The sequence below is a fragment of the Colossoma macropomum genome, unplaced genomic scaffold, assembly GCF_904425465.1.
Source record: "Colossoma macropomum unplaced genomic scaffold, Colossoma_macropomum, whole genome shotgun sequence".
NCBI classification, from domain to species: domain Eukaryota; kingdom Metazoa; phylum Chordata; class Actinopteri; order Characiformes; family Serrasalmidae; genus Colossoma; species Colossoma macropomum.
In genome coordinates, this window is record NW_023494784.1 from 4,164,266 (window position 1) to 4,186,759 (window position 22,494).

Genomic DNA, 22,494 nt, shown 5'->3' on the forward strand with positions numbered 1-22,494 from the left:
AGGCCATTCAAAGCTTTATACGTCAGTAGAAGAATCTTGTACTCAATGCGGAATTTAGATGGCAACCAATGTAAGGTACACAAAATTGGGCTAATGTGGTCGAATTTCCTGGTTTTGCTGAGAACTCTGGCTGCAGCGTTCTGGACTAACTGAAGCTTGTTAAGGTTTTGGCTGGAACAACCAGAAAGCAGAGCGTTACAGTAATCTAACCTGGACGTGATGAAGGTGTGAACTAACATTTCTGCATCCTGTAGCGACAGTGCATTTCTTAATTTAGCGATGTTACGCAGGTGGAGGAAAGCTATTCTGGTAATATTGGTAATATGCTCATCGAAGGCCAGACTGGGATCAATCGTGACACCAAGGCTTTTTACAGATGTGCCTGGTGCAATTGAGAAACTATCGAGATTAAGAGTAAACGTAGGCAGATTATCCCTAGCAGCTTTTGGACCAAGAAGAAGGACTTCTGTTTTGTCCGAATTTAGTAAGAGGAAGTTACTTGACATCCATTCTTTAATGTCTTTTACACAGTCCTCTATCTTATTAAGTTCAATTTTGTCCTCTGGTTTAGCTGAAATATATAACTGTGTATCATCTGTGTATATCTTCATATATATTACTTGTATGCAGATGGGAACATAATTGTTTTGCCACGGCTTTCTCTAAAATTTTTGATAAAAAGGGAAGATTTGAAATAGGTCTATAGTTTGATAGCTCAGAGGGGTCAAGACTGGGTTTCTTAATTAGGGGTTTAATTACACCTAATTTAAGAGACTTTGGAACATAGCCGAGGCTGAGAGAAGAGTTTATTATAGATAGAAAAGGCTTGGTTATTTCTGGCAAAACGTCTTTAAGTAAACCTGTAGGAATTGGATCTAGTATACAGGTTGTTGTTTTTGAAGATGAAATAATTTGGATGAGCTCTGTTTCTTGGAGTAAAGTAAAAGACTCCAGCGTCTCTGTAGTGGTTATACTGCACTCCAGATCTAGATTAGGTTTATAGGACGCTGCACTTGTTAGCTGCGTGTTTTGAATTTTGTGCCTAATCGATTCGATTTATTATTAAAAAAGTTCATGAAGTCATTGCTGCTGTAGGCTGATGGTATCTGGGCTTCAGTAGCTGCTTAATTGTTTGTTAATTTAGAGATAGTACTGAATAGTAGTCTAGGATTATTCTTGTTATTTTCAGTCATTGACGAGAGACTGAGAGGCTGAACGTGCTGACTTTAGTGCTTCTCTATAGTCTATAAGTCTCTCCTTCCATGCAGATTGGAAAACTTCAAGTTTAGTCTGACGCTATTTACGCTCTAATCGCCTAACAGTCTGAGGGGGCGGGGCTAAACGGGGAAACCGATGAGGAGGCGGGGCTAAAGATAAAATATCTAACTGGGGGCGGGGCTAAAGCGCCCGTTTGAACTGACTGCATTCCAGTCTGACTACATTACTGGCTGTAACACTGAGTGTCAGTATTACTGAATAACTCAGACTGATTTAAAGCGACTTTCAGATTATTTCCTTAATCTGTTGGTGCTTCTAGCTCTGATCGGCTCCTGCATGAATTCACTATTAACTGTCAAATAAAGAACAATGTTGGAGATTTTGATTGACAGATTCCTGCACTGTTTCCTCTGTTGGCTTTGAGGTGGGCAGTATGTTGGAAGAGGCCGACGTCCAGTTTCTCCTCGTACCAATCAGAATTTTTAAAAGTCCAGAAAATAAAAGCTGTAAAAGTGTAAAAATCTGCTGCTGCTGTTGGTTGTTTATGCTGCTTTATGCTGCTGTCAATCAGCGTGAGGTCAGACACGCCCACACAGTCCTGATCAGGCAGGAAAGATGAGCTTTTCTAGCTTTTAACTCCATTTGAATTGTGGATTAAACTCAGTTTTAAATCTCTCTTTGGTTAAAGATCATCAAGTCCTAAATCTGTAGCATCATTTCTGATGTTGAGTGTCTGTAACGGAGCTGACAGTCTCTTTAATTACTGACTGACAGAGAGAGAGACTGAATAACTGATAGTATCCAGTGATGAGAGGCTGAAACAGTGAGGGTCACTGCAGTTACAGGAAGAGTGGCTGAGAACAGTGACCTACACTTCAGCTGGTCTTCCACACAGGAGGAGTTTGGGGGGAACAAGTGGTGCACTGCGTCCCCTACTGGAAGAAGTTCAAACTGCTTTATCTGCTTCAGATTAACACAACTGGAAGAACTGAAATGTGAAAATAATAAACTGTCTCATGTTCATATTTCAGACAGTAGGAATGGTGTAATTATGGGGAAAATGACATGGTGTGATTATTTTTCTAAAAAATGTCTGTTTGTGTTATTATTTTATTACTGCTTTTTTCTAGAGCTCCTCCTCTTCCTACAGTTATGGCTGTTCCCCAAAAGCATCTGAGCACAAAGATGATTCTTAAATGGTAGAGCGAGCATCACTCTGAACTCTCTCTCTCCCAGTTAAGATGATCTTAACACTAAGGTGTTTTTGGGAAACTGGGCCCTCTTCTGTTTTCTCTCTTTGTTCCTGTTTAACCATCTGACTTAATCTAAACACAGTGGATATATTTATTTCCTAAACAGATAAACAGGAAAAGTGCAGTACGATGTGTTTTAAAGGCAGCATTAATAGTCATGGTGCTGGTTCATATCAGGAGGCTCAGTATGAATATCTGTGAGTGCAGAACAGAAACATTCACTGCATTCATCACTACAAACTCAAACTCCTGCAAAGTGCAAAAGGTCTGTGGGAGAAACTGTCAGTTTGTAGTTTATCAGTAATGGATTATCTGTGCCACTGATTAGACTAGATTATATTTTAGCTTCCTTATTTCCTCTAAATCTTGCAAATTGTGCATTATAACACTGACATTGACGCTGCGCTGGTCATTCTCAATCGCAGTGGTGGGTCTGCATGTCCGCCATATGGGAAAAGTCCAGTTCTACTGGTAAACAAACACACACACTGAAATATGATTCGTCAAGTTTAAACAGGCAGTAACTTGCTTAGTACTTAACCAATATTTACCAAACCTGCTTCCTTATGAATGTTACATATTTCTGTATGTTTTCTATACATCTAATTAACAAGCTGCTATTTTTGTAAAAACACCCCAATTACTTACAGCTAGCTTTACATGAACTGGAAGAGCTGAAATAAGGAAGCTGAAGGAAAGCAGTGATGAAAACAGCCAGCAGATCCATCCAGGAATCTCTCACCTGTTCACTGTTCATTAAACAGGAAAACAAAACCTGCTTCAAAACTTTATTAATAGTCTGTTTTTAGTAGCACATTTAGAACAATGACAGTATAGAACAACTATAGAAGAGTTTAAGAGGATCTACTAATCTAAAATAATGAAAACACACAAGAATAAAGCTACAAAAAAGTGATTTAAAATATCCAAACTTAGAAAAATTATATTAATAAATCTAACTGTACACAGTGACATTTTAATCAAACAGGATTCAAATCATCTTAACTCTGTTCATACTGAATGATCAGAACTGCCTGATTCTGGTCCATGTTTGAATCATCATGGTGTATAAAAGCACAACAGTGAATAAAGACCCTTCATAAACAGAAGCTCCTCTGACTGATCTGAGAGAATCACTCTGACTTTAGGAATCATCTGATGTGTTTTGAGCTCTAAAAGCTCTTTAATCCTCAGAAATCCTCCGTACGCCTCTTTAATGTTCTGTCCATAGAGCTGAAGCTACAGTGGTGAATGAAGAGTAAATGAACACAGCTGTTAGTTCTCGTTCTCTGGAGCTCTTCTCATCACTGGGTGAGGACGGACAACCTGAAAAACAGGAGATCTTAGGAACTGTTATGAAGCTCAACCAGAGAATGAAGGTACACAGAGTGCAGACTTACAGTCAGAGTGTCGTTATCAGACGTCCTGGTTTCAGGGTTCAGGGCTGAGTACGTGTCACTAGGAGAGTCTCTAACAGGCTGTAAAATAAAATAATATTTAAAATAATAAATCTAAATACACTAACCACAATAATACTCAGTCACACACACCAGACTTACAGTCAGAGTGTCATAATCAGAGAACATGGTGTTGGGGCTCAGAGCTGAGTATGTTTCGTCTCCAGACTTTGGAGCCTTTCAGAGAAAACAAAGCTTCAGTTTCTATTTAGGATCTTTCAGAGATGCTTACAAGTCTATTCATGAGTCAGAGTCAAGTCTCGAGTCTTTGGTACAGAATTATAGTCCAGTTTTTAGCTGCAGGAACTGTAAACCTTTCAGATTCAACACAGCTTCAAATAACAAGCCTTTCATTACAGAAGAACCTTCAGTCTGATGGACAACTGAAGCAGTACACACAGTAAATTGTGATGTTTTAGCTTCACTTACTCATTTAGCCGACAGGAGTTTTAGCCCCACCCAGTTTTAGCCGAAATCTCAGTGAGATCTGTGACTTATTAAAACTACAGCTAGATTAGCTATAAACTTCAGCTATAATGGCTATTGTGCTAACTAGCATAGCCAACTGTTTCAACTTGTTTTCCCTCTTTTCTTTAAACACTGCATTTAGTTTATCTATCTAGTGCTTCATTGTGTCCATCAGGAGGTTTTTCTGTAATGAAAACCATATTATTTGAAGCCATATTGAGCCTCACACCACTGTGAGCTGCAGAAGAATGCTGTTGTAGTAGTGACTGATTTTGACTGCAGCAAAACTGACAGACAAAATACCATCTCTGGTATCAACTTTAAAGGAACATGTTTATAAACAGAAAGAGTAAAACTTTCTCTCAGTACCTGAACATCAGCTCCTCTCTCTGCTCCTCTTTTCCTCCTGATCACACAGATTAAACACAAACAGGCTGATTTAAGAGTTTCCATTTGAGGATAAATTTGAATTCATGATTAAAACTGTGTTTAGATACATATTTAGATATTCATAGTAATAACCAAAGAATACAGTCACTCACCAAATGCAGAGAACAGCAATAATAAGAAACAGAACCAGAGCAGAAACAAATCCAACAGTTCCCCAAACAGCAAACTGCTTCCACAGCCCAGCTGAACAGAGATAAAGAAACTTTTAGAGCATTAAAATGATAAATACTGTTACACTGAACTACCAGATTTACAAAAGCATTTAGTGGATCTGTAATAAGGGCCCATATAATTAGCCCCACCCATTCAGCCTACAGCAGTTTAGCCCCACACATTCAGCCTACAGCAGTTTAGCCCCACCCATTCAGTCTACAGCAGTTTAGCCCCACCCATTCCACCTACAGCAGTTTAGCCCCGCCCATTTCCAAAGTGGTTGTTGAGTGTTGTTTCTGCAGACAGACTGTATCAGAGTTACTGGAATGGAAGTTGTGGGAAAACGATTAGAGATTGTGCTGTTCATGTCTATCAGGATCTGCTTCCCGTCTGAAAGGAGCAACTGAAGGGTTTCCACACATCATCAAGGATCATCATTCCAGACTTTACAGTTTGTTCCACATTTCTACCCAGACTGCTTTCTGAACCATCCTTGTTTTTATCATTAATTCAAATAAATAAATACAGAACAAGTCTGAAGTGCTGATTTAAACCTGTCTACACATAATGCAAAACAAATGCAAATGTAATTACTTACACAACTACATTATTATTTCATTATTTTTTTGCACTTAATGTCATAACAAATACATTGCACTCCTAAAATGCTGGCACCCCCGGGAAACATGAGCAAAACAGGCTGTGAAATCCCTCTTCAGTTTGTATCCTATTGGTGTTTTATTTAAAGTATTTATTTATTTAAAAACAAAAAACTAACCACTGATTAAAAAAAAAACCTTACTGTGAAATAAGTATTTTCCTCAAATCTATATTAGCAACACCAAGAAATTATTAATGAAATCTAACAACTATATTCTCATTCATATTTCATATTTTAAAGTTCTTATGAGCAATTATTATAAAACTTAAAACCAATGCAGATGTTAAGAATCCTGGCGACCCCGTTCCTACCTGCCTTGCTGCTACCCGTTTTATGTGTGTTTGGGCTTGTGTGCCTCATCCAGCAGCTCCAGACACTATCAGCAATTCAGTTTCAATATGACCGTGAAGCTTTGCTCACAATACGATCTGCCATGGACACACCCGCCCATCAGACGGATCAAGATTGCTTTTGTCATCTGCAGTTCTCCCCGGTGACTGAAGCATGTGTTTGCCGCTTGTCCTGCTGCACCATGCAGAAAAGGAAGTGCCAGAGAAAGCGTGGAAAACAAGTTGGAGTGAGAGTGAAGTTGCGCTTCTACTCTCGTGCACAGAACCAAGCTCTTCTGGTGCCTGTTCACCCTGCACAATCATCAGTACAGCTCAACTGCCCTGTGATCCAGAGAACACCTGCTCGCAGCAGAAGAGGCATTGAAAACTGAAACCTGCGGTCTTTAGAACATGAATCTTGGGCATCTCAAAAATCTGTCCCAGCTGCAAGAATGGCCTTTGCTAACGTTAGGTCAGTATCAAGGTCAGTCCTTCAATTTAAATCACTAGATTTAAATGACAAGAGCTAGACTTTTTACTTTTAGTTGGAACGCAGCTCTGAGCTGATGATCTGTGCCCTACTGTAGCTTTTTCAACTCTCTGCGGACCGGACGAGGTGGAGAGGTTGCAGTTGTTCTTAGAAATGGATACAAATGCTCTGCTCTCTCTACTGATGTGTATTCTAGCTTTGACTCACTTATTTTTAAAGTTGAATCCATAGACACCCTGCTCTGCATTCTTATCTACAGGCCACCTAAAACAAATAAGGACTTTATTAAGGAATTTTCTGACTTTTTATCTGTAGTAACTGTGATGTCAGACCGGACATTGATTCTGGGGGACTTTAACATTCACATATGTTGCCACTAGAAGCCTATGGTCAGTGAATTAAACCAATTGTTACCCCGGTAGTTGGCACACACCCTCCAGTCCTCTTTCTTAAAAATAGGACCACCATCCCAGTCTGCCAGTCCAAGGGTACTGTTCCCAAGGTCCATGCAATACTGCAAAGGCATGTCAACCATGATAGCCCCACAACATCCAGAGCCTTAAGCATTTTTGAGCAAATCTCATCCACCCCCTGTGCCTTGCCACTGAGGAGCTTGCCAAATAGCTCAGTGACCTCAACCAGGGAAATGAAGCCTGATATGCTAGAAGCCTCTGGCCCTGACTCCCATGAGGGAGGCATGTCTCTCGGATTAAGGAGTTACTCAAAGTGTTCTTTCCACTGACCGACCATATCCTCATTTGAAATTTTCAAATACAGCTTGGGCGAAACCACCCTGACCACTCCTGAGTTGCCGGACAGGTGTCTGGAACCTCGTTGAGGCCGACCGAAAGTCTTTTTCCATGGCCTCGCCGAACTCCTCCCATGCCCTGGATTTTGCTTCCGCCACCGTTGCTGCTGCCACCTTTTTTGCTTGTCTGTACCTATCTGCTGAGTCGGGAGTCCTCCAGGCCATCCAGTCCCTAAAGGCTTCTTTCTTCAGCTTGATGGCCTCCCTCACCACCAGTGTCCACCAGAGTGTTCTTGGTTTACCGTCCTGACAGGCACCAATAAGCTTTTGGCCACAGCTACGCCTGGCAGCTTCCACAATGGAGGTTTTGAACAGGATCCATTCAGACTCCATGTCCCCTACATCCTCTGGAACGTGACAAAGCTCTCCCAGAGGTGGGAGTTAAAATCATTCCAAACAGGGGCCTCTGATAGTCTTTACCATCACACCCTCACTATTTGCTTGGGCCTACCAGGTCTGACCATCTGTCTTCCCTGCCATCTGATCCAACTCACCACCTGATGGTGATCGGTTGACAGCTCAGCATCTCTCTTCACCCGAGTGTCCAGAACATATGGTCCCAAGTCAGATGAAATGACAGCAAAGTCAATCAACAAAGCCCTCCTAATGATTTGCCATGATTTGTGGTCAGATGAGACCAAAATAGAGCTTTATGGCAACAAACAGCAGAGATGAGTTTGGCACAGACACAAAAAGAGTCATACAGAAAAACAGCTCAACCCCCCTGTGAAGTATTGTGGTGGATCTTTGATGTTGTGGAGCTGTTTTTCTTCCAAAGGCTTGAACTTGTTTGGATATATGGTGTCACAGACTCCATCGAGTATCAGCAGCAATAAAATCAAAACCTGACTGCCTCAGCCAGGAAGCTTAAACTGGGCTACATTAGGATCTTCCAGGACAATGATCCAAATGACATCTCAAAATCAACACTAAAATGGTTCACTGACCACAGAATTCAGGTTTTACCATGGCCACCCCAGTCCCCTGACCTAAACCCCATAGAAAACATGTAGATTGAGCTGAAGGGAAGCTTAAGGAAAGCTTAAGGGAAGCTTAAATGAAGCCAGCAACAAAATTGTACCAACAATTGTGACTTATACAGATTTAAGAAAAATATTTATTTTGTCAGATATAGGACTTTTCTTTCAAGCACTGTACTTCAAATAAAGGTTAGACTTTGTTATTGTTTTGAAAGAAAGATCAATGATCAACAATAAAGAATGTTTTTTACAGCCCATTTTGGTCGTTTATCCAGGTTGTCAATATTTGAGGACAGCACTGTATTTAGTTAAGACTTCTAACGAGCGAAGGTCTTGAGACTCTCACTTCATCCACTGGAGTGCTAGTACTCTAGTACTCTTTCTTTCTTTTATTAACAATTGTTTCATAGTTGACTTAAGACATTTTCCACCAGGCAGTACGGCACAGTACAGTTACAAATCTGAACCCAGAACTGTTTGTATTTTGAAGAAGTTCCATGATTTCTTCTGTGATTTTTGAATTAGCACTGAATGTACACAATGGTAGCAACATATGGCAACTAGTAATATTAAGTCAAAATTTCTAAGAGCTAAGCGTCTTGAGAATCTCACCTCATCCAGAAAAAAAAAACACTCTTTCATTAACAACTTTGTTTTATGGTTGACTAAAAGGCCTGATTGTTGACTAACAGTTGATTAAAAAGGCCATGAAGTCAACCCATAACATACCTGATGTAAAAGTCCATTCTGATGAGTTGGATGATCCTAACTGATTCTCTGCCATACAGTAGAAAACTCCATCTGTTCCTGCAGCTAAAGTTAAATTGGCTCCTTCTCCAAACTGTGTGATGTCTCCTCCTATCTTCCTGAACCAGGTGTAAGAGCTGGCAGGGTTGGAGTCACTGATACAGACCAGCCTGACTGAGCCATTAAACCCAATCTCAGATACAGATGGAGGTCTGGGAGAGTCTGAACAAGACAGAGACTCGACTAGTTACTGAACTTCTTACACTCAGAGACAAACAGATCAGACAGAACAAACTGCTCTTACATAACACATCCAGACGGGAGGGTCCTGAGCTGCTCTGTCCGAGCTGGTTGTGAGCGGTGCAGTAGTAGAGTCCGCTGTGCTGGGAGCTGATGCTGGTGATGCTGTAATTCTGTCCTGTTCCCAGCACTACATCTGAGCTCTGATTAAACCAGTAGTAGGAGAGCACAGGAGGGTTTGCATCACTGCTGCAGGTCAGAGTCACTGAATCTCCCTCCACTCTCTGTCCAGAGGGAAGAATGACCGCTCTGGTGTTCTTAGGGGAGCCTGAATGGAAAGGTGATAAAGATTCAAGTTACCCCATAATCCGGTACACTTCTTGTATAGGTTCTCTTTGTAGTTTAAGACTACAACTAAGACAACTGACTAAATGTGCTTGTCACTTTATTTATGTAATTACCTATGTTTTTTACAATAAGCTGCAGTTAATGTCAATAATAATAATGAATTTAAAGAAAAAAGGGCAACATGAATGTGAATTAAACTTTTATCATGAGAGACAGTCTAATCATGTCTCAGAGGAAACCAAACACACTATTAAGTGTTTTTCCCAAAGCAGTAAATATACCACTGAGCGACAGGTTCCAGTGTATGGGACTGTTAACGTTACCTACTGAACTACCGAACTGCTCTGCACTAGTGAGCTAAGGGCTCGACAGAGCCTGACCAAACATCATGTTTTGATCAGAATAACAGCTTTATGCAGTGTGACTGTTTCCTAAAGAGATCATCAGTGCTTTATTGTTTGGCTTTCTAGTGCTGTAGTGAAGTGTCCATCCATGTTTTTGGGGTGAAATCTCCACAAGGGGTTAACACAGCACCAGGAGTGATAAAGCTTGGAACCTGAGCTGGACAAGGAGCTCTTTTCTTGGGCGAGACTGAAAATGTTGAAGAATGGACAAATAAAACTTAATTACTATACACAATGACCAAGAGGGCACTTGTACAGCGGAAGGGTAAAAGGTCAGGAGCTCAAACACTCTCTAGGGTCTATCTGTGAACTTTCCTCAACAGCACACTCACAAACAAGACAGACATAAAGCTTCTGCCTGGTGTGCAGTGTACTCATAATTTACAAATGATGAATTTCGAATTTTTGTATTCATAGTATTCGATTACATCATTAAGAATGCCCTGCTGACATTCTGGTAGGTGAGCTGTAACTCTGACTGTGTTCTGATACAGCTTGTCTCCTCACTGTTACGGCAGCTACAGCCCTACAGGTGGATGAAGACCAAACAAAACAGACCAGAATGACCATAAAAAGATGAAAAGATAAGTGGACACTCAAGATGCAATCTCCAGAAAGTGCTATCTGGAGAAGATCAGCTTGATCTGTGGACTGGATCCATATAACATTAACCTGAATATCTCGTAAGTCTATAACATTTCAATCAATGCATGAGACTTTACACAAACACATTGTCACCCAGACTGCAACTCCAATAATAAGCACAATTTAAGCACAATAAGTAAGCTTATTATTAGTTTTCTGTTACACCTTAAGTGCTGCTGCAGAAACATTTGGCGGCATTAAACATGGAACGAATTTTAAAAAATAAGCTGGTCAATAAGAAGCCAGAATCATGACACATAAAAATACGTAAACATCTAGCTAGTTTACCATAATAATCAGGAAAATCCTTAATCAGGAAACACCTTAAACTTTCTCTTGAAGATGCTTAATGAGCAGCTAATGAGTAGCACAGCAGAGCTATAATCAGCCACTGGAGCTGCAGAATTGTTGAACACATCTCACTGGCTGATGTACTGCTGCATTCCAAACCACACACTTTTATACTGCACCTAATGAGTGAGAGATTTAGCTGAATATATTTAACTGAATATTCTCAAAACGTTGTATCGCCTGTGCTGTATGGCTTTGTTATCTCATAACATACTGCTGCTGCACTGCTGAATAAACTCAAAGTTGATAAGAGAAACAGGAAGTGTCCAGGCTTCCCTTAACCCAGTTCTGAAAGCACCACCTTGCTGGTGTTCAGTTAGAGACTGCAGCTCATCTGGTAATATACAGTTTGTGTTAGTCATCCTCTAGTCCGTTTCTGACCACAGAGTTTCTCTTGTCTGGATATTTTTGCTTGGAGGGTTGACTCTCCCCCTAGTACTGTAAAAACTGCAGCAATACTGCTATATCTGTTACACTCATACCACAGCACACCCCTTCCATTCCTGGTGGATGGGTAGAGGGGCTGAAAAACTGAGCAGCAGCACATGGACTACAGTCTGTAACTGTACACCTACATAAAGGACTTACAAGGCAGGTGTACCTGATATCTGATAAAATGACCGGGGAGTGAAGGTAGAAGACTGGTGCACCTAATAAACAAGCTATGCATAGTTGAGATGTTTTAGTATTATTTATTATTGTCTGTTTGCTGAGTTGCCTTTATTTAACATACTAAATTGATCTGATACCTGAAGCACTCTCGTATACAGTAATGTACTGAAGATTATTAGTGCATGTGAAAATCTGTACTCACACACTGGAGGAGAGTGGAGAGCACTGCCTTTAACAGCACAGCTATAGTTGACCGCTTCACTGACCACAGCTACAGAGCAGGAGGCAGATTCACACTGAGATACAGGCTGTCTGTTCTTGTACCAGATGTAAGTGGATCTGCTAGGCAGAGTGCAGGTGGAGCTACAGGTCAGTGTTACTGTCTGTCCCTCTGACGCTGTGGCTACAGGACCTTCCACTGTCAGCTGCAGGACTTTATCAAAAACACCTAAAACACACAAACTTAGCTGTAGTGAAAGAAACTGCAGTGAACAAACTGAACTATAACAGTTTAAAGTGAGGCCTTACAGACAGCAGGAGAGCGGAGCTCCTCGTATCCTTTCACAGCGCAGGAGTAGCTGCCTGCATCCACAGTTCTGTCTCTCAGATTCAGTTCATTTCTGTTCTGGTTAAATACAGGCTGTCTGTTCTTGTACCAGATGTAAGTGGGGTTGGGCAGAGTGCAGGTGGAGCTACAGGTCAGCTTCTTTACTCCTCCATCTGTATCTGACACTGTAACCTTCAGACCTGCAGGTGATTTTAAACAAGGTTTAGTGTTATTTTCATCTGTAGATACTCTTACAGTTAACTACACTCACTGTATGTATCTAGTAGGGGTGTGTATGGATACTCGGTTAACTGTTCCAGGTGTCAGTATCTGAACACTGTTGGGGTATTTGTTATGCTGCATCATGGAAAGTCAGGGAGGGAAAAATACAGGTCTGTTTTCTCTTTCCTTCCTTGTGATTAACTGAATATCCATTCATTCACTTTTACACATACTGAAATATCAGAATTAGTCAGAATGCAGGTCTTTATTATCCAGAGTTACCTGTGACAGACAGAGTGACTCCAGGTCTGCCTGAGTAAATGCCGTCAGGATCATCAGTGTAGAATCTGAACTTGTATGTGTGAGCGTCACTCTCTCTCAGGTCAGTGATGGTCATTCTACAGTGGTTCAGGGTCTGGCTGTACTGCACTCTCCCCTTATACTGATTATACTCTCCCACATCCACAGGCTCAACATCTCGCTCCCACTGACTTTCAATGAACCAGAGTGATTTAGTCACTGTGAGTCCTTCAGGGTGTTTATAAGTGCAGGAGAAATTAACTGATGATCCTTTCAGAGCACAGACACGTTCAGGAGTGTAGGTCACACCCCACTGCTCTTCACCTGGAACACAGAGTCACAGTCAGGAAGAAAGAATGATATAATATCAGTCTGCAGCTGTAAGATTCTCACAGATTACTATCTACACTCTTAAAAAAGGTGACAAAAAAGTTTCTTTGAGTGATGACATAGGACCATTTTAAGAACCCTAAAGAACCAGGTTTGCAAATGAGGTGTGTGAGTAAGAACCTTTTGAAGGTATAAAGACCTTTCACATTATGTAAAGGTACTTTACCAACGGAGGAGTTCTTCCAAAAACCTTTATATTATGTAGAGGTTCTTCAAATTTAAAAGGATCTTCACACTAGGGGGGTCTACACGGGGACTGTTTTTTCAGTCCCCCTTCTGCCCATCCCACTGGTGCCCCTGCAGAAAATTAGAATCATTTGTCCCGCTCCTGCTCCTCCACAACTGAGTTTTGTCCTGCTCCCACCCGTGCACAAATAACCTTTTCTGGCACCTAAGAGTGTATGACTTCCAGTATTACATTATAGAAAATAATTTTCTGATTTAAGGATGCTGTATGTAGTTCTTTAAAATTCCCAGTCATTACCAGGATCCAACCATGCTACTTTCTAACATTTCCAAAGAATAACACTCATTAAAACCTTTCAGAATAACTGAGTAAAACAAAGAGACGCAGTGCTATAGTAAATACATGTAAGGAAATGAACATATTACAGCACCTTGTTTCTTCGTTTAACTATTTTCTACTAATGTAGCACAAAAGACAAATTTTATCTTTCTCCATTTTTTATATACACATAACATACAGAATATAGAGTATACTACATTTACACTATTAACGTAGTATGAAATACTTATACTATTATAGAACAGTTTTATACTATGAAATTATCATGTTACATCTTGATGCTTTTGATCCAAATATTGACAAGCTGATGAAATCTGTGCAAATTCTCACAATGAAATGTTCAGTACTGTGCAAAATTGAGAGACCACTGTTTCATTTTACTTCCTTTCAAAACAGTCATTAAGTACGTCACTCATTTTTGCACTGTTAGAAAAAACAAAGCAGGAACATTTTGAAAGGAAAATTAAATGAACGCCTCCAACACTGAGTATGATATGAAATCTATCAGCTTTTAATTTACAGGTTACAGCTCTGTCCTCTTCCCCAGACAATAAACAACACTTAAATCTTTCTTGTTTGAGAGACGGGAGAAAATCAAACTGTTTTCTTGCTCCAGATGTGAACATCCACAGGTGTTTCTGTCCATCCTTCCACTGTGAGAAGATGACTCAGCACTATGGGTCTGAAAGGATGTGTATGTAGCCCATGTTAAAAAAGCAAATAAAACAAGATCCTAACAAGACTCAATATAAATTAGATCATAATACAAATGATAATCTGTGGCTTCTATTATTGAAAAATAATCAATATGCATTCTTATGCAGAGAAATTTCAACTATATTTATATTTATGTGATTAGTCCTTTAAAATAAGGACAGACATGATTATTAGAAAAAAAGGTTTATTTTCTCAGTGTTGTCCAAATCTCAGCTATTTTATTGTTTTTCTATTGCTTTTTAAGTGCTGCAAGATCTAGAAAGTTTGTCAGACAATAAGCTAACTCAATGTAGCCACATTAAGTAATAATACTGCAGGACACTGCAATTTACGTTCTCTTTGGACAACTGCAGCCAATAGAGCAGGCGCTGTTAAGATCTCTCTAGTCTAACCTGCGCTGAAAGAGAAAACAAGATGATGAATGTGAATTAAAATGGTTTAGTTCACCTTTATCAAGCATATCTACTCACTGTGATCTGAAACCAGAGGTTCTTCACTATCCCAATTGACAAATGTTTGCTGTGGAGTCCCAGCACTGGTAAGAAAACAAGCAGTGAATGATACTATTTATAGTTACCCAAAATGCTAACCATACAATGGGGATTCCCTATTCTGTTATAATAATGATTAGCTATTTTCTAGCTATTTAAAATACTTGTAATTTAGATAAACACTAAGGAATTTTCTGTTACAGACTAGTTAAACATGTTGAGCTATGCTCATGTTTTGTCATATTTGAGTTGGTGAAAGGTGAAAGAGGCTGACAGAGCAAATACCACTTTTCTGTGCCCCCCTTGGTTTCAGGGAATTCAACTGTATGCTGCAGGGCATTACTAATGCTCCCGGTACCATTCATCTAATGGAGAAATGTAGAAGAGATATGAATTTGAAGAAGTTCCTAGTCTTTCTTGAGGACCGAATTATTTTCTCCAAGACATCACAGGAACATGAGACGAGGCTCAATCACCTGAAGAAATACGGATTTAAGCTTTTGCTGATGAAATACAGATTTTTACAAACTTCTGTAAGATATTTAGGATGTATAATATCTCATGACGGAATAGAGATTGACCCTGAGGTGAAAGGTGGAAGCCTTGAAAACATGGTCCAGACCCCAAGACTTCAAAGACTTACAATCTTTCCCTGGTTTTTCAGGATACTACAGATGATTTATCAAGGCTTATTCTAGCATCAGTAAGCCCCTGACTGAAGTTAAGACCAGCCAGTATTATGACCCAAAGAAACCCTTTTGTGGTTGGTGGACACCTGCCTATGAGTTTGCGTTAAACACCATCATAATAAAACTTACTACAGCCAGGGATGGGGGAGTAGCTAAGTTGCGTGCTGCTTTTTGTAGCTAACTACAATTTTCTGTAGCTAATAGCTGTAGCGGCTATAGTTTTATGAAATGTAGCGAATAGCTGTAGCGCCTACACATTTTTGTGTAGCTATAGCGATAAGTTTTGCTACAATTTTGCTACAGGCTTCAGGCGATCCATGCAAAATTTGAACGATAGAACGCGGGCGTTAACTGGGCTGGTCGCGATTGTGCAATCCTGACTGAGCAAATGGTCAAGCGCTGGTCCCATGCTGTCACGCATCGGGAAGATTCGGACTTCATTTCCCAGCATGCATGTGGAGATCACATGTCAAAACAACTTCCCTCGGACTCGGAAACCAAAACAGACTCCATTGCCCACAATCCTTCAGGAGATCACATGACATCAGACAATAGCACACGCACCTATCAGCGCTCCCGATCGCCTGAATACTAATGTGGTGCACCTGTGTATCTTGTCATATGACTGTATTAGTTCAGTATATAAGCCCGGGCTTTAGATGTAGACATTGCGAGGTATTGTTTATTCCAAGAACTTACCGAGCGTTATATTTCTGATTGTCTTTGCCTGTTATGACCTGTGCTTTGTTTCCCTGACCTTGTTTTTTGCCTAACCCCTTGGTACTTCTGCCTGCTGTGGATCTGTGTTTTTGACGTTTTGGCTTGTTCTTTGACCACGATTTTTGCTTTATCCCTTTGATCTTGACTGCCTGGTATTATTATCACGATTGTGATCTGGCTGGCTTTTTTGGATTTGACCCACGCCTGTTTTCTGACCACGGCTTTGCCTGACGATAGTAAAACAACTGTTGCTCCTTTTATCCGCGAGCGTCTGAATTCTGTTGAATCGTCACACATGCACTGATCACCCCTTACTCGTAGGTTTGGCTCAGGGGTCGCAACCCAAATGTTAAGAAGAGCCATTTTGTCCTTTCAACAAAAATGAAACTACCTTGGGAGCCACAACCATTTTATGCCCATTTTACCATCATGGTGGTAAATATCAGTATGTGTTAATGTACTAGTGAAGTATAGGCTGAATCATAAACATAAAACATAGACTTTAAGCTTTAGCTCAGCTATAGATGCTTTTCTCACATCTCCAGCAGGAAACATTTCTGCGAAAGTAGTGTTTCTTGTAAAGTGTCTCTCAACATTTTTTTTTTTACGAGGCTAAAGTCGTTTCTCATTTGCCAGCTTCTTGTTTGAATTATCCCGTTCCACCTTAAGTGATGCCTGAGGCGCTAGAATGTACTGCTGCGCCATTTAAGGTGCAACGGGACAATTCAAACAAGAAGGTGGCAAAGGAGAAACTGACTTCAGCTTCGCAACTTAGTGTTTGACAGTTTCTCGATGCAGATTAAATGTATAAGGAATCAGCTTAAGTCATTATAAATGCAAATAAGTCCATTAGTCTCCAAGCTATCGATATTCATCTTTAATCTTTCTCTTTGCCATTTCATTAGCTACGAGCTAGGCGAGACTGTTATCTGCGTTGCTGTGACCAGCATGTCTGCACGTCACTTTAAAGCGTTAACGTTGGTGAATTAGCTTTATTTGTGTTACCTCTAGCATTTAGGTCCATTTATTGTTAAAACTGTGTTATAATGACCAGCAGAGCTTTATTTTACAGCAAAGGATGATTGTTATTTTGCTGTGGAGCCGCATCAGGGCAGTAAAAGAGCCGTGTATTGCCGACTCCTGGCTTAGCTAAAGCGGAGAAAACATTTTCAGTACTGTGCAGAGTCAGGGTTACTGATGAGAGTTTTGAGGCTAAAGAGTTGCTGAAGTTTAACAAAGGACTCTGAATGTCATGTTTCTAATAATAATGATAATAATAATAATAATAATAATAATAATAATAATAATTTTATTTATATAGCACTTTTCATGTCGGTGGCAGCTCAAAGTGCTTTACAGACAGGTGATAAAACATAGTTATAGAAGAGATTATTAGTATTTATCTTGCTGAAATGTTTGAACTGGAGCAGTTTTATTTCAGCATTTGACAATGCTTTGATTTTTTTAGGAAAAACCTGTAATGATTGACTTTGCCTTTAGTCTAAATTTTTGTAGGATATTACGCCTTTGGTTGTGCAAGTTTGATTGTTGGTTACACTTAAACTTACTTTATGGTGATCTTTTTGTATATTTGCAGCTTTTCGATTGTATGTTTCTTTCCGGCACAGGATTAAATGCAGTGTCTTGTTCACACTATCAGTTGGGTTTGTCTGGAGTGTCAGGTGGAGAGCCACAAACATTGACAATCATGCTTTGAAAGTAGCTAAAAAGTAGTGCACTACTCTTCAAAAGTAGCTAGATTTGAGAAAGTAGCTACAAAGTAACTAACTACTAATTTTTCAGTAGCTATCCCAACCCTGACTACAGCTTCTGCCTCTATGCCCTGCACACTAACGCCAACACCACAGGGCTAGGAGCAGCCTTGTATCATGAACAAGAGGGCAGTATGCGAGTCATCGCATATGCTAGTAAGGGGTTTGTGCAGTGCCCAGCACACAAACTTGAATTTCTAGAATTAAAGTGGGCAATAACTGAAGAGTTTAATGACTACTTGTATGGGAGCCATTTTACTATTGTAACTGATAGTAATCCCTTGACATACATCCATACTACTGCCAAGATGGATGCAGCAAGTTATAGGTGGCTGGCAGCTTTGTCAACTTTCACATTTAAGCTCAAATACAGAGCAGGCAAACACAATGCTGATGCAGATGTTCTATCAAGAAGACCTCAAGGTAGGTTAACTAATGATGCAACATCTCAAAAAGAACAAGAGTGCATACATCGTTTTACTCACACATATCTGGATAATTCTAGTGTCAGTCATGGACAGTTTTGTGAACAAAGACCAACATGGTTGTTTACCCATCATTCCTTATTTTTCTGAAGATAAAATCAGAAACAAACAACTAGCTGGCCCCTCCTCTGGGAAGTTACAATCCAGATGGAGAATGGTGAAAAGCTAATTCCAGCGGTCCGAAAGGAGTCTCCCCAAATTACTTATCTACTATAGCAGTGGAGTCGTTTCAGGTTTCATCACTGGATTCTGTATCGTAGATGCTTACAAAGCAATTCTCCAACATATCAGCTTGCCTTTCTGAAGAATTCTGTGCTGTAGTTCTGCAAAGTCTTCAGGATTACATGGGTGTGGATCATACACTTAATCTCATAACAACTAGATTTTATTGGTCAAAATGGCTGAGAGAAAGGTTAAACCAACTTCTACAACTGAACTTTGGAGGTGTGTCTGCAGATCTCTTTGAGAAACTGAAAGTGAGTCTCTTGAAAAGAATGGAAGCTGTAATAAAGGTAAAGAGTGAAAACACTAAACAACGACACGTACATTTAGTTGTTGAGGTTTCCGTGTGATTTTCTGATTAATGTATAAAACTTTATTCTCTGTTTTTATCCCTGATATGGCAAAATGAATCATTTGTACTTAACGGCTGTTTTGACTAGAAATTAAATAAACGAAAGGAAGTCTATGACTTTTGCACAGTGATGTACATGTATGATTTCTTTGAGTACATACAGTAGCAGACATGCTATATTTTATTACACTGTGAACAAAATTTCTTTGTTTCTTTGATGGTCAGTCTCTCAGATCAAGTCTTATAATTCTGAGCCCACAATCCATTTCCTGGTTTAGAATTTCTTCTGGAATTAATTTCTTCAGTGGTTTAGTGCTGAGAGACAGACTAACGGACACTTACAGTTTTGCTGAGGGAAGGCGTAGTTATACACCAGGCAGGAGTATTTGTCCTGAATAGATGAGCTGCTGGAGACGAACCAAACCTTGTCACTTAATGAACAGCCTACATATTGTCCATTCCTGTACCAATTGTAGTAACAGTTTCCACTGGAGCTGCAGGTGGAGGAACAAGTCTTTTTCACCACTCTCTTTTCTGCATGTTTACAATCCACTTTCACCTGCAGGACTAAACACACACACACACACACACACATTATATCTGAATTCTGGAAATCCTGATTATTATTTATGTTTATATTTAAAAAAAAAAAGAATGTGTGTAAGGGGGCACTTATTTATCTGTAACACTCAGACTGTCTGATGTTCTGATGGACAGAGTGGAGCCACAGTGTTAAATACTGCTGATAATATTTAATATCCAACATCAACAGTCAGGGGTGGAAAATACTCAAGTAATTGCACGACCATATTTCCAAAAGAGTTGGGATGCTGTGCAGAATGTAAATAAAAATTGCAGTGAGAGAATGTAATTATGTACAAATGATTTAAATCCTATTTATAATTGAAAACAGTACAAAGTCAACAAGTATTGAAACTGCGATTTTTTTGTTTTGTTTTTGAAAAATACACTGATCAGTCATAACATTATGACCACCTCCTTGTTTCTGCGCTCATTGTCCATTTTATCAGCTCCACTTACTATATAGGTGCACTTTGTAGTTCTACAGTTACAGACTGTAGTCCATCTGTTTCTCTGATACTTTGTTAGCCCCCTTTTACCCTGTTCTTCAGTGGTCAGGACCCCCATGGACCCTCACAGAGCAGGTACTATTTGGATGGTGGATCATTCTCAGCACTGCAGTAACACTGACGTGGTGGTGGTGATGTGTTAAAATGTGTTTCGTTGGTGTGAGTGGATCAGACACAGTAGTGCTGCTGGAGTTTTTAAACACCTCAGTGTCACTGCTGGACTGAAAATAGTCCACCAACCAAAAATATTCAGCCAACAGCGTCCTGTGGGCAGCGTCCTGTGACCACTGATGAAGGACTAGAGGATGACCAAAACAAACTGTGCAGCAGCAGATGAGCTATCGTCTCTGACTTTACATCTACAAGGTGGACTGACAAGGTAGGAGTGTCTAATAGAGTGGACAGTGAGTGGACAAAAACTTGGTGTTTAAAAACTTCAGCAGCACTGCTGTGTCTGATCCACTCGTACCAGCACAACACACACTAACACACCAAGACAGTGATGATTTGGAGCAGCAGTGTCCTGTAAACTAGAGGGCTGAGATAGAAAGCCTGTTTTAGAATAGACTGACAGAACACTTTGAGCAAATTTTTTTATTAAGTGCTGACACTGAAAACTTGAGAATTAGGGTCTGAAAAAAAAGATCAGATTGTCTTCTCAGTTCAGTCACAGAACTTTTATAAATCTGTAATGAATTAAAAATAATAGGAAAAAAACAAAATGTCTGGCTAAGAAGTAGGATGGAAACAATAGCTTTTGGAACTGAAGTCCTTTGTGTTAGCATCATCTCCCCCACCGCACCCAACACTGCACCCTTTTCCTCTGGTAGAAGATCCAGGACCATCAAAACCAGCACAGCCAGACACACTGACAGGTTTTTCCCCAGAGCTGTAGTGCTCATTACACAAAGTGGACACCTCACACTTTTACCCTAAACTAAACCAACAAGCCTTATGGTATTACAGTAACTCCCTTGTAACAATGTTATAATTTAAAAACTGTACAGATGTTACATTTTTAAAAATATTTATATTGTGTGACTCACCAAGACTAATTCCTTGCATAAGTAACATACTTGGCAAAATAAAGTGATTCTGAATGCGATTCTAAAGAAAAAATGATAGGACCACACCAAAAAAGATACACTATATGTCCAAACATTTGTGGACATTCCTTCTTGTTAGTGAATTCAGATACATTAAGGTGCACCCACTGCTGACACAGGAGTTCATATGCACACAAAATGAAATACACTTGTATAACCTCCATAGAAAATACTGACAATGGAACAGGTTGCTCTGTAGCAGCTGTACATGAGCCTAAGGCCAACATGCCTCATGTGAAGTGTGAGCTAGAGGAGTTTAAAGCCCTCCAGCATTGGGTTGTGGAGCAGTGAAGTGTTGGAGCTCCATCCAATAGCTTTGGGATGAGTTGGAGTGATCCAGCACTGACCATCCAACATCAGTACATGACCTCACTAATGCTCAATCAAATCCTCCCAGCAATGTTCCAACATCTAATGTAAAGCGTCCCCAGAATAGTAGAGACTATAACTGCAGTAAAGGAGGTCAAACTCCTTCTTAATATTCTTAATTTTGGATGAAACATTGAAAACGCAGGTGTCCACAAACTTTTGGCCATACAGTGTATGTGTGAAAGCGCCCTAAGAAATGTCTTCATCTTTGACTAGCTAACTGCCTGCATCGCACATAGTCTCAAACTGATGGTGTTTAATTAGCCTACTCCTGTGATGTTTTTACTTGTACATCTCTGTTAATATCTGTATTTTTTATAACTGTTCAGCTTTTACTTTTTTAGATTTTTACTTGTTATTAAGTTAATTATTTGTTCACTCATGCTTTTATGACTTGAAATGCTGTTACTGGTCCACTACCAACTACTGCATCCTCCTGCACACAGGCCTGCCATAACGCACCCACTTGTGGTCCGCAGCCCAGCGATGAGAAGCGCTGAACTGAACTTCTCACAGCAGCAGTAACTCATATCCGTCAGTAATCAGTGATATTTTCCACTCTTCACTGTGTTTATGCAGTGCTGTGTTATTTCCCTCAACCCACAGTAGATTTAACAATTTCCTGCCCCGACACACCTGATCAGCTCATGAAAGCTTTAGCTAATACACTTCAACTTCAAAATATGCATTTTACACAGCACCCTGAACAAGTGTTACAATAATTTAAAAAGAATATGACAAACATTGCTGATGATATTGGAAATGACAGTGAGATCCTCTCTGCACTGGAAATACTGCACTCAGTACAACATGTTCCACCATGCTGCGGACGGTCAATGGCTCTCAGAGTGGGTGTGTACAAATGAATGAAACCAAATGAC

General features: G+C 40.0%; 1 protein-coding gene across 1 annotated transcript; it reads right to left on the bottom strand.

The window, feature by feature from the left end:
• Positions 1-3,306: 3,306 nt before the first annotated feature.
• Positions 3,307-22,143, bottom strand: LOC118809333 (B-cell receptor CD22-like). The gene is made up of 10 exons (XM_036572529.1): positions 22,080-22,143; positions 12,666-13,007; positions 12,143-12,361; positions 11,781-12,062; positions 9,319-9,582; positions 8,997-9,236; positions 4,939-5,029; positions 4,766-4,802; positions 3,872-3,949; positions 3,307-3,797 (listed from the first exon to the last, which is right to left on the bottom strand). Exons 1-10 carry the CDS (start codon positions 22,141-22,143, stop codon positions 3,747-3,749), a joined length of 1,668 nt encoding a protein of 555 aa, XP_036428422.1. The 3' UTR covers positions 3,307-3,746.
• Positions 22,144-22,494: the final 351 nt, after the last annotated feature.